Below are 18,623 nucleotides of genomic sequence, written 5' to 3'. Positions count from 1 at the left end.
ACTATAAATAGGAGACAAATATAAAGCTAATACAGTACATACTAAATTTGTAAGTTTGTAACAATTCTAGCTGTAGACTCATATCTTCAGACGTCTGTGAGCCTTTCAAAACCTGTTCTTTCATTGTTACAAGTAAGGGGGGGGGAGGGGGGGGAAGATTGGGGGGGAGGGGGGGGAAGATTGGGGGGGAGGGGGGAGGCTGGGAAGGGATGTGAAGGGTAAACAAAGGAGGAAGCTGCAATGCTTGATAAGAAATGTACGCATTATCCTGCCCATGTAATTGTAACCCCTCTGTACAGTATGTTCACAAAAAAAAAATTAAATTAAAAAAACAACAACAAGTAAGTTTATCAAGTGTTGTAGAAATTACAGTCTTCCTAGTAAGGAGAACAGTATCCATTCTCTTTACTTATTATGGTTCATATCTAACACTTCATTAAGCTGTTAACCTTTACGGTTAACTTTACTTTTATTCCTTGTCCAGTACTTTAAAATAACAGATGTTTTAAATTCTTGCTATGTACAAAGCATTAAAATATCCAATTTGTAAAGAGAAAGAATCTTTGTACAAATAGTTATTTGACTAGTCTATGCTAATAACTATGTTATTTATACATATACACTTATACATCTCCCTCTCTCTCCGTACAATATGGCTCCTTGAAGGCCTATGGCCTAGTAGGGGAAAATTAATGTTTAATAGTAAGTACAAATTAGTAGTAAGACATATAATCATTTAGAAGTAGATACTTGAGGGGAGAGAGCCAACAACTGAGTAGTAATTAAATTTCAGTATATCTGCATGGCAAACAAAACAAAACAAAATATAAGAGAGAATTGTCAGTCCAAATCCTGAGGCAGGAGGGGCATGGCTAGCAAACCTACCCAAAGCTGGGGTGAGGAGAGGGTCAGCATGGTAAAATGTGAGGATGGGAAGGAGACCAGCAGGAGAGGAGGTCAGAGAGCTGTATAGGGCAGAGCCAGGGCTTAGCTCCATTTCCTTCTTTCTTCCATGATTCTCAAAAGAGTTATTTATATATTTAGGTTATGTATATATTGCAGTTATGTATATATTGTAGGTTCATTATAAGTGCTTTGTAAATAATTTAAATTTGGTGATTAAAGCATGTAGAAAATGAAACAGAAGGAAGATACATTTCTCTAAGAGCTAAATATTGATAGTTTCTTAGAACCATCCATAAATAGAACATAAGACTTCTCATAAGTATGTAATGTCCTATGCAATTCAGATCATGAAGAGATTGAGTGGCAGGTGAAGTCCTATAAAAATCCCCCTATCATGGCAAATAATTTATTTTATTGAATTAAACATTGTATTGCATAAGCAAGCCTTAAACTGAGGCTGTGGATTTTTTTTTTGTTAAAGAGATTACCACTATGGGGAGTTTAAGGCTATCTGTGCTGTATAATATGGTAAGAGGACTGATTGGACTTAGGAACAAAATTGAATTATCAGTTGATAGCAGTGTCTGTGATCTCAGCTATTCCTTCTTAAGTTTCACCTTCTTCATTGTTAAAATGGGGATATACCTATTTTTCCAATTTGATGCACTTATCACAAGGAGTACAGATAGAAAGATATGTATATATGCATACATAACTATCTATGCATAGGAACATTCTTTTTTTTTTTTTTTTTTTGGGTCCGGTCGTGGGGCCTGAACTCTGGGCCTGGGCGCTGTCCCTCAGCTCTTCAGCTCAAGGGTAGCGCTCTACCACTTGAGCCACAGCACCACTTCCGGCTTTTTTTCTTTTTGCTTATGTGATGCTGAGGAATCGAACCCAGGGCCTCAGGCATGCAAGGCAAGCACTCTACCACTGAGCCACCTTCCCAGCCCCCATAGGAACATTCTTAATACACATGAGGCAAGCTACAAATGTGTATTGTAAGTCATTTATTTAATGCCTAACTTTGTGTACTTATGTACCTATGTAATTTACTTATGCAGTGTTTTTCAATTAATTGTAACAGTAATTTCATTTATGCTAAGATAATGGCTTATTTAATCAAGATGCATGGAAATAAGTCATCATTCTTCCACAAAGTTGATGAAGTCGAAAAATGTAACTAAATATTAAAATCATCGTAGAAAAATGAAAATCAATGAAGAAAGACTAAAAAATCACAATAATATAGTCTTATTTTGCCGTGAGATTGGAGGGAAAAAGGAATAGAATGATATGTAAATAGATGAACATATAGATGGAAAATACTTGATAGTAGTACTTGACTGAAAATTGAAGGCAGAAGAATAAAAATTTTGAGGAACTAACATTTAAGTCAAATAAAAATTGCCCTCAAAAGCATAGTGAGTGAACAACAATATTAGAATTTATTTTCTCTAAGCCCAGGAAGCAAATAAGTAACTTGATAAGCAGTTAATTCGAAAAAGCTATCATTTTTCTAAAATATAGTGGCAATGTTCTCTGTGGATGAACAATTGAAGATGAACATTCTCAGGTGAAAAAGTGTGGTAAAACTTTTAAATTATTTATGGTAAGATTTGTAGTCTTGATGTACAACTGATTTAAAATTGGAACACTTATTTACAGTTACTAATAACTGAAAGGTATTTTTACATAAAAATGCATCATGGTTTAGCAGTCAAAGGTGGAACTGATGCTACTGACAAAATCTGGTAAGAATATACTCCTCTTAAGGTAGATCACAGGATTGTCTTGGGAATTCTACATTTGTAAGTTTGGCTTAGGCAATAAAGAAATACAAATGAACTTTTAATAAAAACCAATATGTCTAGAAATAGAATATTGAACTATGAATGGTGACCCCATGTTGAACAATGATCATTCTTAAAAGGAAAGAAAAAGAGGAGAAACATAGGAAATGAGGCAGAGTGAACATGGGAGGAGAGGATTAAATGTCCACAAAGGATAGAAGAAAGACCAGTAGGAAATCTTCTATAACCATTTTGACTGGAAAACTGAAATGGTTTTGGTAGAATATGGGTTCTCTTTGCAGCATAACCCCATCTGAGTTGCTATCATTTCATTATACTGAACTCTTTTTAAATTTTTTTAGCTTTAAGTAATTGTACAAAGGAGTTGCACAACAAAATAGTATATGAATACAATGTCTCTTGATCAATTCACCCCTTTCATTATTCTTCCCCATCTCCCCCAACACTACACCTTCCCTCAATTTGTACTAAACTTCAAGATTATTTCAAAACAGGTATTTGGGGATATTACACTGTTTATGATCAATGTACTTGATTCATTCACTCAGTATTTTCTGAGTTTCAGGTGTGTGGTAGGTTCTGCACAGCAAGGCAGAAGCAGATATTTTACGTGTTGCTCTTGACAATAAAGGATTCAGTCTTAAGAAAGCAAATACACCTTCAAATAATACATTGTTTAACATCTGAAATGGCAAAGTGGCTGGATTAAAAGTAAGAGTATTCTTAAATATCTAGGAAGAAGTTGGACAATGATGTGCAAAGGGTAAAGAATGAGTTGTCTCCTGGACTTCTACAAATGTAAAGCAGAAACAAGAATGTATCATACTTTAGCACCCTTCCCCCACCCCACAAACACTCATATTTTATGCTGTGGAGTGTCTTTGCAGGGCAGAGTCTCATGGGAAAGGGCTCCATATTTTCCCAGATCATATTCTTGAAGGGAATATTTATATGGAACGTATCTAGCTTTAAGTTACCAAGGATGATTAGGCAGAACTTTTTCAGGTCTAAATTTAATCCATCTGGGATTACCTGAGCGGGGTCTAGGAGGTCCTGTTTGCCTGTGTGATGTATAATTTAAGCTTGTTTGGTGACTGCAGTCTATTTCTGTTAAATACAATTTTTTCTAACAGCACTTAGTTAGGTAAGTATAGATTTAAGATGTCCACATCGCCTTACTTTTCTTCATGTACTGCTCCATAATGCTTAGTCAGGAAGTATGCAGGCTACATTATTTGCTAAAGAGAGAAATAGACATTGTTCTTTCGGTAACAGGAAGCCTTAGACTCTAATACAAATAGCTATGCTTTGAATGTGATACTGTTTGAGCATCTGTACTCCTAAAAATCTAAAATTTAAAATTCCCCAAAATGTAGCACTGTAGGTGGAACATTTCACACCTGACCTCAGGTGACAGATCATGGACTGATTCACTGAAAATATTGTATAAAAATACCATCTGGCTATTTGTATAAGATTTGGGGGAAACATGAATTTATTTTATATTTAAACTTGGATCCCACCGCCAAGCTTTCTCCATATGCTTATACAAATATGCTGGAATCCGATGGGGAAAAAAGTCTGTCCTCGGAAACACTTTAAATCCCAAGCATTTTGAATAAGGCATTCTGAACCTGTGTTGTAAATCCTTCGCTAACAATGTACAGTGAAACATGAGGACCCACAAGTGAGGACTGGCAATAGTAGCAAATACTAGAGAAAGATGGTGTGTGAACCAATGCTGAAAGGAGTCTGAAAGGAGTCTGGACCATAGAAGACCAATTTAGCAACAGTTAGCTTTTTTTTTTCTATACTATCTGCATGTGAATGTATGTGTTTGTGGCAGCCTGAGTTCTAGGTGCTATGTTGACCTTTTTCTGTGATTCATGCAGAAAGTTATTTCATCTCCTTAGACCACAGATGCTTTATCTATGCAGAATTTAAAACAGATGAAGTCAGGTGACCCTCTAGGTTGAAAAATTCATGCTATGCTCTATAAACTTGTATTATTACCGTTGAAAAGATGAAGAATGTTGGAGACGTGTTTTCTCTTTTCTGAAAAGATGTTTTTGGAATGGTTAGTAAGGAAGAATTTGAAAAATCTAGATAATTTCAGTTAAATCAAAGGATTAAAAGAACCCTACCACTATACCTTTAATACATCGTAACTGCACAGCATGCTTTAAACTAGGTAAAGTGAAGGAAATACACCTCTGCCCTGAAAATTTTACTAAGAGTACAAACAACAGGTATAATAAAATCAACACCCACGGCCCTATGTGGGTGTTAATTGCTCACTGGCTTTTTGAAGCAAGTAATATGGAAGGAGACAGGAAGGGTAGTCTGACATGCTTCAGTGGGAAAAGCTGTTCAGATGCAAGGGATGGGAGAAAAGGCAGGACTCGAGATGCAGAAAGTAAGAAAGAAAGATGTTGATTTTGAAAGGACACGCAGTAAGATATCTCACTGAAGACCAAAAAACAAAACAACCCAAAAAACAGAGGCTGACGGTAACTTGGTATACACACAGGTAACTGAGATGACCAAAATAAAAGAGAATATACTTTGTGGATTCACATTAAATGGCCAGAACATGGACTGTTCCTTTGACAGAAGAGTAGATGGGAAGATGGACTAGGAATATAAACAAAGGAGAAAAACCAAGACTCCATGCAGAGCCTTCGTCTGAAGAGAATGGGAGGAAGAAAAGATATTTACTTTTCAGTGAACAAGAGTGAATATTCATTTATCATGCGTTAAAATAATGTATTGCAATAGATGAATAAGAGCAAGCCTTTTACTTATCCTTCAAGAGCCCATAACCTTTTAGGAGATAGGTTCGTTTTGTTGTAATATTTATGATAAAACATGCAGTGAAGTATAAAAGAATCAAAAGAAAACTTTTGTGTTCTACCATAGGATAAAAATCTTTTCTGCCAGGTACAAGTCGCTCATGCCTATAATCCTAACTACTCAAGAGACTAAGATCTAAGGATCTTGGTTCAAAGCCAGCCCAGGAAGGAAAGTCCATGAGACTCGTGTCTCCAATAAACCACAAAAAGCTGGAAGTGGAACTATGTCTCAAGTGCTAGACCATCAGTTTTGAGTGGAAAAGTTAAGTGAGAATGTGAAGCCCTATGTTCAAACTCCAGTACTAGTGCACAAATAAACAAAAAAAAAACAATTTTCCATATTATACTATTGAAATTTATTATGCCTTTATTAAAAGATATCCAGTACTATGAGAAGTGAATAAACCTGTCTAAGTTTTCAACTTCCTTTTAGGACAGAAATTATGTATTTATATCTTTTTTTCTAAATGCAATTTTTTTGTTGTTGGTTTATTTTTTTCTTCTGTGTAACAAAATCTTCTAGTTGTGATAGGATTTATATAGCAATACCAGCTTTGGGATTGGATTTCTGTTGGCACAGAATACAGTTGAATGTTGATACTTTATAATGTCCACGCTTCTTTGACCCTCCATATAAACATCCCATAGTTACCAGCTTAGTGCCTCATTCTGGCAACCTTGAGACAGAAGGGAAGTTTCCATGACTTCTAAAAGGAAAATATTCAGTATATGAGTAGAAGTGATGAGAAAATTAGATCTCATCAGACCAGTTTGACTTCTTCCTTTCTTCTTCAGACTTATGTTTAGAAGAGTCTTTATATAAACCTCTATTTCCCTACTCAATTTTTAAACAATCTTTTTGTAATCATATGAACATCTAAAGAGCCATTGTAGGAAGTGGACAGAAGCTAATTATGAATCATGACTCTTCTCAAACTGAGTACTAACCAAATATTGTGGTCATGGCTAACTAGAGGCACATAAACTGTCCTAACTCAAAAAATTATTAGTTAACATCTACTCTATTTGTTTGTTTTTTCTTCTTTCATTAATTTGGTCTCTGTTATTCAGCCTCTTCCTTTTCATTGGTTTCTGGTGTCGCATAGGATGATAGGGAACTTTAGCAGACAGAAATAGGTGAGTCTAGGTAGTACCTTATGAACGAAGGTGGTGAATACAGGATGACTCAATAGATTGTCCAGTGGGCAGGCAGTAAGTGAAATATGTTGACTTGACGCATTTTGGAAAACATTATGGGAAATCTGATTCAGAAAGACTTGCTGTGGCATAGTGATAAAAAGCAACTGAACCCCTAGTGTTAACATGAAATTATCTAGATAAAGTTATCTCACCTAAAGGATTTCAGTGGGCTGTGTAATATGGGACACATGCTGGCTTCCTTAGGAAAAACTCCTAAATGTGAACTGGGAGAAACAGGGAGCGGAGATAAATATGTCAGCCTTGTAAAGCATCTCTCTCCATAGGAAATTTAGGCTCAAAATCAGTTTTTAATGTGAGACATCAAGTTCAAGTACATAGACAAATTTTGTAGGATGTAGGTTAGTAGGTGGAACTTTAGTTTTGAGCTTAAAAGGATTATTTATTTATTATTCCCTATGAACTTTAGACTTCAAGATGCTTCTACATTTATGAATTTCCAGGTAATACATTGTGTGGTACAACGCACGGAAATTACTCATCTTTAACACTGGTTTTGCTTTTATAATGATTGTCAGATTCTTCAATTACTTCCTGGTTTTGTTTTGTTTTTTTTGTTACTATTTTTGTGGGTTTTGGAAATACAGTATTTTGATACCTTTATTTATGATTCCTAAAGAATCCAAGGAAAAATGGGAAAAAATAGTTTGACCACTTTACTCCTTGATTTCGCCATTAATGGTAGCCTAAATATATCCTTATGGAGTTCTGGGATTTTATTTATAAAAATAAATATGCTTAAATAAATATTTTTCATCCCTAGTGCCTAGAAATTGCAACTCAGTCATTTAAAACAAACAGCTGTTACCAGGTTTGCTTTTAAACTAGATAGAATTTTGTCTTTCTCCTCCCCCCCCCCCCCATCTAATCAGTTACCCAGAAGCAATCTTCTTCAACTCTATTTTTGCTTTGAATTGTTTTTCTGAATCTACCAAAGGCCACACAGACAGTGAGCAACTTGCCTGACATGCAGTAAGGTCTTTGTGACAGATTTTATATAGTAGATTATCCACCAGGGTGTTTTCTTTGACTCTTCCAACACCCTACTAATCAATTACAATCTGAAATGTTTTAGTTGTCTTCTCTCCATCATACAGTAACATAGGCCCTTTGTCTGGAACTTTTTTGTAACATTATTTAGGCAAAATATGTGTAACAGAGTATGTGTTTTCTTTCCCTAATTGTAACTCCTTGAGTTTAGAAATCGTGTTTATTCCTTTTGGTGGTGAGAGCTTAAGAAATTGTGGGCAAAGGGCTGCGGTATCTTATTTCAGGACATGAGCCACATCTGTAAGACAGCGATGATACTCTTTTTTTCTCTACCCCAGGACTACTCAATGGAACATGGATACTTGCATTCCCAGTGGATTATTAGGGCAAGCTTATTGTCATTAGTAACTCTCATTTCATTTCTGCCATTCTTTCCCCTCTGTTGAAGGGCTTATTTCCATGCCAATTCACAATTACTTAGAAAATGACTAGGCCTAATAAGTAAGATGTTAAAATTATTATTTGTGAAAATATGTGGTTTATTGCCTTTCACTCATATGCACTTGCTTGCTAACAAAATTACTACCTTGGAAAGGTGCTATTGCTCTTCAGCATCTATTTCATTTAGATCTTAGAATCTTAGAATACAACTTATATGGCTAGAGACCTTGGAGACAGCCTCTTTGGTCCTTTTACTATGAAAATTTTTAAACACTATCACCTCCTCTTCCCTTCTATCCTGAATGCTATTACTAGCTTGTGAGTTTTTATGCTTAGCCAGTTACTACTGGTAGCTCATGCCTATAATATTAGCTACTCAGGAGGTTGAGATCTAATAACCAAAGTTTGAAGCCTGCCAGGGCAAAAAAAAAAAAGTGTGAAGCTCTTATCTCTAATTAATTGGCAAAAACCTGGATGTGGCAGTGTGGCTCAAGTGGTAGAGTGGCAACCTTGAAGAAGACGCTAAGGGACAAAGCCCTAAATTCAAGCCCTTCTACCACCAGTACTAACACATGCATACACATACACGTGTACTCACACATGCACACAAAGGGGAGCAAGAGAAAAAGTCTTTATGCTATTCATTTGTAAACTGTATTTAAGAAATACTTGTACACCTTGTTGTTTGTCTAAATTAGTAGATTCTAATGGAAAGGAAATTTTAATTTGGTTTGAATATCCACCTAAAAGGTTGAGAACTATCTATGACAAGCATCTCTGTTTCAGCAGACAGTAGGTATTATTTTCCATTCATCCTCATAATAGCCTGTCAACTAAAAAACAATCAAGGTAGTTACTATTTAATGCCAGCATGCCACCTAGTAGGCACAGTACTAAGCACTTTTACATCATTCTCACTTGCATCTCACATAACTCTAAGATGTAGGTTTTATTATTTTTAATTCACAGGGGAGGAAACTAAGAGTCATTAAATGACTTGTCACATACCTAAATGATGAAGCCATTGGATTGCAGAACGAAGATTCTAAACGTTTCTTTTCTACTACAAGTGCTGCATATAGTTGGGGTGTGTGTGTTACAGCATGTTTGTATAACATCCTAATGTCTGGATTCAGAATTTGAGCATTGCTGCTCCTTCACAACCCCCTACCCCCATGCACTATGCTCAAGACTGATGAAGGAAAAGATATTCAGGTCTGAGCAACACCATGAGAATGACTCTGGAAATTTCTGCTCTGATGTTCCAAACATACAGCAATATGAGATCACATATAAAGTTAGAAAACCAAGTGGGCTTATTCAAGTTCAAAATAATTACTCATTTTTGAGATACAGAAACTAAAGAAAATGTTCACATGGTTATTAAGGCTGAAGTCAGGTGTCTGTAGACTACTCTGCTGGCCACAAGAAGTAAAATTAGCATTTTACCACTAAACTTCCCTCTCTTCCTCCTTCCCTCCCTTTCTTCCTTAGTTTCTTTGCTTATTTCAAACAATTTTTTAACACAGGGTCTCATTATGTGTTCCAGGTGGGTTTCAAACTCCTGATTCTTTTCTCTCAGGCTCCTAAGTGCTGTAATCACCAGCGTGTACCACCACACCCACTTCCAGAACTGTCATTTTAATTGGGCTGGCAAGAGACTCTGGGTTAAGTCATCAGCATAGGCGATCAACCAACATAGGGCCCTAGTGTCTAGGACTAGGAGCTTAAGCATATATATTTGATATATATATATATATATATATATAATATATAAGCATATATATTAATATATATGTTCATAAGGGGATGTATATGCTTAAGGATATAAGAGACCTAGAAGGAGAATTATGCTGTTGCCCAGCACTTGGCATTAGAGTTTTTAGCTGGAGACTAAAGGGGTGAGAAGAGATTCTTAGTTTGTGATTTAAAGCAGACTTGGCCACCTACTGTGTCTGGGATTGACTGTGAAGTCCTTCTACCCCTCCCAACAGCAGGAGCACAGGAAACGCCCTTGGAGAAGCTCAAGACTAGTAACCTGCATGGCCTGGGAGAAGTAATGGAGAAACACTGCCAAGGTGCAGGGAGGGGGTGGGGGCAGGGAGGAGCACATGGAAGAAATGCTCTCACTATGAATGAGCTTCAGACCAACACTCCAGAATAAGTAAATGAACTTTACTGCTAGTAAAGATCAGGGGGAATTTTTGAGTGATAAATTTCAAAGCAAAACTCAGTGTTTCCCCTCCCCCAAAGGAAAAAGATTACTTGAATGTTTAAAACTAGTCATTGAAATAAAAGATAGGACAAACTTTAGACTAGACAGCAATAAAGAGAGAACCAATGGCGTATAAAAGGACAGTTCACTTCAATCAGGACTCAGGCAGACACACTCACTTTAAAATATGCATGGAAACTTGTGGTTCAGATACAGAGAAGGTGGATGGAGAAGCTCTAGTGTCAGTCTCATAGGAGTTTCTAGACTCATGTCAAGGTGAATTGTGAGCGAGACTCAAACCCTAATACTTGTAATTGTTGGAACATTTCAGGAATACGGATATAGGATTGAAAAATGTTCTTTCAGTGATGACTAGCGCAAATTAAATATAAATGTACAGGTTACAGCATGACAATAAAACTGTAGATCATGCAAAACAAAAGGAAAAGCTTAAAATAGACCCTGTCTTTGGAGAGTCTGCTGTACCCTGTGGATCTTGGTGAAGGATCTAGGACCTAAGGCAAGCTTAAGGACCTAGGAACCTAAGGGCAAAGTGGTTCAAAATAATTCCTATCTTTTTATAAGCTGTTTGCCCCACCACCACTACCACCACTGTCATTCTCAAAGACCAACACGCTACACATTTCCAAAAAGAACTACCTTTCAAAAGCATGAAAAATGCAACCGCAAATGTGCCTGTACATCATAGGAGTATAAATTGTATTAAAACCCAGCAATGTGATGGGGGATGGGGAGTAAGGTCACCGGGAGAGGGACTAATGGAGAAAGGATGGAAAATGCTGTCATAATAGTCTATATAAATGTACTATATATATACAAATATACATATACATGCAGATATATGCATATATCTGTATATATATGGAAATGGAACTAGGGAAACTGAAGGGATGCTTGGAGTTGAAAGAGATGGGAGAATGTTGAAAGAGGTTATATTGATCAAGACACATTATATGTATAAACAGCTTTGTTAAATGACAACTCCTTTGTACAATTACTTAAAGATAATAAAAAGATTTTTAAAGATGCATTGTATTCATGAACTGACATGAATTGAAACCCCTTTGTTACAACTAGCTACTTAAGCACAATAAATAAGTAAATAAATAAACAAATATTTTTAAAAATGGGACCAGCCAAAGGGGGCAGAGAAACCTGGCCTTGGTTAGGGTGTTCACCATCTGTTTTTCTTGGGCCAAGTCACGTGATTCATCATTAAATGTTGATTTACATCTCCATTACCTGCTCACAAAAGATTGTTGCATGGGAGTTTTGTATATAGGTGGGTTTTTGTTTTTGTTTTTGTTTTTACAATGTAGACTGTAAATATGACACAATTACAAAGATATATTACTTTTTTACAGAGATGAATGTGATCTATAATTCCTGACTTCATAAAGTTTATACCTTAGATTTGTGTTAAAAAGGACTCACAAAAATATCTTAGCCGGGCACCAGTGGCTCATGCCTGTAATTCTAGATATTCAGGAGGCTGAGATCTGAAGATTGTAGTTCAAAGCCAGCCTGGGCAGTAAAGTTCATGAGACTCTTATCTCCAATTATCCACCAGAAAACCAGAAGTGACTCTGTGGCTCAAGTGGTAGAGTGCTTACCTTGAGCTGAAGAGCTCAGGTACAGTGCCCAGGCCCAGAGTTCAAACCCCACGATCAACAACAACAATAAAAATCTAAACTCTTTTGCATATAACAACCTAGCAGAAATTATTTTTATGACTTAGCAGGTGTTGGGGAGTTAAAATGAACAAGACATATGGGGTTAATCAAGTGAACTATGGCATGAAAAATATGCATCCCATGAATTACTTTTTTTACTTATTCCCTCATTTTATTGTGAAAACATTCACACAGGTAACTATGTTTAATCTTCATTAACAGGTAACCGTAACCATGTTTATTTTATCCATGAATAACTATTTTCATATGTATATTTTTCTGGATTTCTTGAGTAAAATTGCATAACATACTGCTTTACTCTTAACATATTCTGCATGCATGTCTTAACAGAAGTGATCTACAATGCTATTAGAGCATCTAAGAATTTTTCTCTACATCCCCTATAACACCCAGTAACTGAATGATATTTAGATTTCCACAATTGCCACAAAAACTTCTTTATCATTCTCAAATGCCACTTTAATCATGACTCTCAATCTACAATGATGACAGGTAGAATTCCAAGACTATTTTCAAACAAATTCATGGGCACAACTTCCTCCTTGTCCCCAGAGGGAATTGCCTGAGCCTCTGACAACAGAAAAAATGAAGCCTTCTCCAGGGAATCCTATCCCTGGACAGATAACAGGATTTTAGGAAGAATGAGCCTGAATGGTAGTGTGGACTAGTTAGTGGAGCCAAGCAGATGTTTGTATTCTCCCCAGTGCCAATTGGAACTAGACAAGTAAATAATCCTCTCAAGACAACACCCAAATCCTGGCAACTCTTAAAACATTTTTACACCTGTTTCAGGTGAGGTACAATACATTGCAATTAGTGGTTCAATCTTCTTAAGGTCATCTCATTTTTTCTTTTTTAACTGCTGATGTGATTCATTTTGTGTCCCTTTCACATCAGGAAGCCGAAGATGTCCATTCTTCCAGTTCTTTTTTAACTGCTGATGTGATTCATTTTGTGTCCCTTTCACATCAGGAAGCCGAAGATGTCCATTCTTCCAGTAACCATAATATTAATCTCAATAGTTGGTTTCAGGGATTGCCACCAGCTAAATTCTTTGTAAAGGTGCATCTAGCTTTGTAGTGGTCAAAGGGTGAAATCTGAGTATCTCAGAGTAGTCTTGCTCCTCAAAGTTTAAGCATCCATGCATGAATGGCTATCCTAATCATTTTATTTCACATTGCAAAATGGTGAATTTCCAATTTTATTATCCCTCCTGTTATTTTCCTGTAAAGAACATTCCCTCATCAAATAGACATGGGCTACAATTCCTCCTGACAAAGCCAGACACTTGTGACCCTTTGATTACCAATTTTCAGAAACAAGGAATTTATGTAGCCTGGCCTGGTAATGCAGAGCTGTAATCCCAATCCTTTGGAGGCAGGGGCAGGACAATCATGTGGTTAACCCCAACCTTGTTAAATAGAGAGACCTTGTCATAAAATAAACAAGAAAGAATGCATGTAATAGGCTTTTGTAGTGATGGCAACTGAGATTTCTTTGTTAATGTTTTCTAGCATTACTATGGATCACTGATATATTTAGTGCATTCATGATTTTTGTTGAAAATTTGCAAGCAGCTTACAAGTATAAACCCTAATTTTTAAATTTTTTATTTTTTTATTTGATATGATAAGATGATGTGATGTCTACTTGCTAATGGAATATAGAGCAAAAGGAAGGGGATAAGGTTCAGCAGAATAATTTTTTTAAACTTTACATTATTAAAGATCCTTAATCTTTTTTTTTAATTTATGAGATGCTCTTTTCTGGAAGTCTCTGAGTACCTTAACCAGAATACAACTGAAAACAAGAATGTCAAAAAGGCACATTTAAATTGTTCTCAAAATCAATCAAAAATAATGAGGTGCTGGGAAAAAGTTGTATCCTTGATAATTACATCTATCAGTATCAGAAAACAAAAGAGAACAATCAGGAAATGACAATCCCATTCCCAAGTAGCACATTTAAAAAGGCTAATGAAAAAAAAAAAGTCTCTTTTAAAAATTGTACTAAATTAGCATTTCAAGTAAATTGACAACCTAAGCTTGATAAAGGCCAATCTGGGGCCCAAACAATGGAAGTTCTGTTTCTACTTTTATCTGCTTTTCAAAGAAATGATCTCACTTGACTTTTTTTTTTATAGTTGTTGTCTTTTATATAAATGGAAGTAATTGTCCTAAGGGAGGTGCCAATTCTGCCCTTTGTGAGGTCAGATCACACCTGGAATATTGAACCTTATTTCAGATTCTGTTTCTTAAAACAGTGACTTGGGGACAAGTAATCTGAATGGAAAGGTGTTACAAGTATATCTTGCAGGATCCCCGTTTTGTTTCCATTTGAAATTAATGTAACTATAATATTACACAAGGGATTCAACTTGCTCTTTAAAGCCAGAACCTAGTTTTGGGATCAATGGTTGAAAGCAGCAGAAAAGCAAATGTGAACCTAGAATTAGGGCAAATTCCTTCCTAATCTAGATGATGCAGAACTGAAATGGATTTAATCTGGGAGCTTGAACTCTTCCCTGACTGATACCTTTTAATGGTCCCTTTACTCAAAAGGTGGTGTAACAAAATGGTGCAAAGGTCTTGCAAATATTTTGTTAAGAATCTATCATTGTAATGAGGGATGCTTTAAAAGGTCTCTTAAAAGTGGTTTTTTTTAATGAAAATTAAAATTAGTTTTACATATGGCTTTGAAGAGAAAGCCCTTAGTACATGCCAATTTGTATGCCATTGCTTTGTTTTGGGCAAACCTAAGGAGTATGGTGAGGTAGGGTTCAAACTGCAGTATTTTACCATCACTGTACATTGAATACGTATCTCATCTGGCAGCAAACTGAGGTACTTACAGACAAGAATATGGCCTTGTTAATAAAAACAATAGCATACAGCATTTTACATACTATTTTAAGCACAGAGAGAATTAGAAGTTGGGTTTCCAGCAGTGATAAGTATATTTTCTTTCAATGGTAAAGGAAAACTTATCTACATGGATCTTTAAATATGTCAATTCATTTTGATGATAGTAAGTGCTGGTATTTTGTTAGTTGGGCTTTTCAAGTGATTTCATTCTTTATTATTAGACCAGAAGGAAAAAAACAAAAAAACAATGCCCCAAGTATATTCCACCAACATATTCATCAGTCATCATTTTTGGAGACAGTTTTCGACATATTGTATGTTTTACTGTGCTAACAAGAGAAAAGACTAGCCATTAAGTTTATGTTTCTTTGTTTTTCAGCAAGGTCACATATCAGGAATAATGCTCGAAGTATGCTAATAAACAATATATAATGTAGGTCATCAGGGAGTAAGAAATATTTTCTAACTAGTTCTAAAGGGAAATATTGTTGGAAAAGGGGGATGGATGTTATTTACACAACACATGTTGCTCTATCTGTCACCATCAAAGGATCCTGTAAACAGCTCAGTGCAGTAAATCATCCTCCCTGATTGTCACGCTGTTTGAAGGCCGAGTTAGATTTAGATTCAGCGCACTCAACTCACAATATGCCTAATGTACAAAGACCATTAGATTATTTAGACAGCTTCCATTGGAAATAGGTCTGTACTTGCTGTGGTTTGCAAGGAATATTGTTCATGGTTGTAGAAGAAAAGATTATGTTAAATCATGCCGATTAGGAAAAACCTATTTGAATAGCATAATTTTTAATCCTAAGAGAAATTACACTATTTTTGTGCTTACCCTTGATTTTTTTTAGGTCCTAAAGGACTTGAGTTCTTTTGCATTCATTGTCATTTACAGACCTGTATTTTCTATTAATAGCATTAGTAAAATACATTTACAGGAATGGAGATGAAATGATAATTATATAAGAATGGTTGAAATCCAATTTCCAGAATGGGATTTTACAAGTGCAATTTTCTCACATTTGTGATATTTTTCATAATGGTTTCATTGTAGTTTTGTTTGTTTTCTAGAATAATTTTTAATGATGATAACTATTGCTTTATCACAAAAGTATGTAACAGTGTAACCACAGCCGATACTTTATTTGTTGTGTTCAGCTATTATGATCTGGGACTCAGAAACAGAGATGGGAAATGACTTTTCTCAGTGAAGTAAGAGTATTTTCTTTTTTTCTGGTAGTGTGACACTGTCACAAAGGTATATCTTCCTAGCTCTCTGAGCCTCAGTTTCTTCAATTGTGATCTAAGAATTGTAATAAAAATTCTACTCTACAGAATTATTGTGTAAAGAAATAGTGTTAAATTGTTCATCATGATATGACAATTGTTTATAGAATAAAGTATGTATTTAAAATGCAAGAATGTAGCACCTTCTAAAATCTAAATTAAACTTGGGCATATCTTTTTACTTTCTTGCTATTGTTTCTAAACGTATTTATAATGCATCGTGTGATATTTTTTGTTGCTTTGTAAGTTCCTCCCGCATGGCATAACCCCTATTTTCACTATATTTGATGTCGGTGCCCTGCATCTTGTATATATACTTCTCTAATTTGGGGAGGGGAAGGGGAAAAGCAAAATGCTTAAATAAGGATACAGGTTGACCCATTGTAACAATAAGATGTACAAAACACTATGTTGAAAACAAACTTCACAACCTGGTTGCGGGGGGGGGGGGGGGGGGGGGGTGGAGGGCAGGAGTGTTAGTTGTGGAGGTGGAAGGGAAGGAATGGTAGGGGGAAAACAAAGGAGGAGGCAACAATGCTCAATAGGAAATGTACTCATTACCTTGCTCATGTAACCGTAACCCCTCTGTACAACATTTTTGCAATAAAAACCATACAAAAATTATAGTCTAAATTTTCTAGCTAACTTCCATTAATATTTTTAGTTATAGATCTGTAGAAGCAAACCACCAGTTATTTTGGCCAGAATGAAATTTTGCCTGATACTCAGATATTAGTTACTGAAACACAGCTACATGTTACATACTTTTTTATATTAACTTCTGTTTTCAAGTTTGAGTCTTTGAAAATGTATTATTTCATAATGAAGAACATCTATTTCTAGTAATAAATGATAGAAATGTTCTCCTGGATCTATAGTCTTTCTGATTCTCCTAAATGCATGAAGAATATAATGTGGGGACCCAGCTGAAGGTCCTAGTAAAGAAATTGTGGAATTTTCTCAAAATGACCCCACAGTAATTTAATTAGCAGCATAGTAAGACCAGCACCTCAGAAAAAAAATATAATGTTGCTGATGGATAGATTTATCTATTTTTTAACTCTCAGTTTATTTTCAGTGGGAATAATAAAAAAGTGCATCTGTCTAAGTAATTTTATTTCTACTTGTTTTCTCAGAAGAAGACCTATCAATGCATCAAGTGTCAGATGGTTTTCTACAATGAATGGGACATTCAGGTTCATGTTGCAAATCACATGATTGGTGAGTGACTCTCCACTCCTTATTGCAGATAGATTTTTCTCCTGCTTTTGTACATTAGTGCCTATATAATTAAGCATCATTAAAGGTGAATTAATTGTTCAGCCATCAATGGGTTACCGAGGCATGATTGATTTTTTTTTATTTCTATTATTAGACCTGATAAAGCATTAGCACATTTTGTTTTCTGCAAGGGCTAGTTTAGACTTCTGCAGAGGATTATATATCTGCTGCCAGTCAAAACACAGGTGATTAACAAATTAAACTTCTAATCATTTTTGCATTATTGAAAACTAACAGGAATGGTTAATGAACTGGATGTTAGCTTTCCATAGAGTTTTAGACAGGTTTTAATTTCAGAAGTTATTACAGTAATGGCACTACTGTGTGTTGCTCATGCGTGTTTGTATCAAAATCTAAGGTGGAGAGTTTTTGTGATAGGGAAACATGAATAATTTAAATTGCCCTAAATAATTTTATATGTATGGTTTTAACAGCCTGGAAATAATTATGATAATAAAGATCATGTAAAGAATTTAGTAATCATTTTTATTCCCTCTCAAATTTTCAATACATCTTTGTAAAAGTGGTTTGGGGAAAGATTTCAGAAGTCACTCCAGGCAAATATTTTTAAGACCTTTTTGCATTTATTACATGGGCTAGAACTAAAAACGATTTTTTTCACTTATTCGTATTGTCCCATTATCTTTTAACTCCTCAGGGTTTACTGCCTATGTTTTTTAATTTGATAAGCACTTAGTAATAACACTAAGAATTTTACCAGCCAATTAAGCTTTATCAAGCAGATCTTTTTCTACTGGTAAAATGACAATTGGTTTTACTTTGTGCTATTTTTGTTACTCACTTGTGTTTGGTTTACAACAATAGATTTTTATTTCTTACTTAATTCATAGTATGTGCTAATTCTATAAGTAATTATGAAATAACCTTTTTTTCTAATATGAAATTTTTCCAGAAAGTAATAAGAATTCAATATTTGAGACTCCTGAGTTTGCTTTGAAAGGAAAACAAGTTTTATTATACAATAATGAGAAGTATTGTAAGACTACTGAGTACAAGGAACGGCTGCTCCA

General features: G+C 35.4%; 1 protein-coding gene across 1 annotated transcript in view; it reads left to right on the top strand.

The window, feature by feature from the left end:
- Positions 1 to 18,623, top strand: part of Znf521 (zinc finger protein 521) — a 288,604-nt gene that overhangs the window by 135,122 nt on the left and 134,859 nt on the right. The window contains exon 5 of the mRNA XM_042675234.1: positions 17,448 to 17,532. Within this exon, the coding sequence (XP_042531168.1) occupies positions 17,448 to 17,532 (85 nt within the window). The remainder of the gene's footprint in view (positions 1 to 17,447; positions 17,533 to 18,623) is intronic.

The sequence above is a fragment of the Dipodomys spectabilis genome, unplaced genomic scaffold (assembly GCF_019054845.1).
Source record: "Dipodomys spectabilis isolate Male_0828 unplaced genomic scaffold, ASM1905484v1 ptg000024l, whole genome shotgun sequence".
Classification (NCBI taxonomy): Eukaryota; Metazoa; Chordata; class Mammalia; order Rodentia; family Heteromyidae; genus Dipodomys; species Dipodomys spectabilis.
This window is presented reverse-complemented; position numbering and strand designations above follow the sequence as displayed.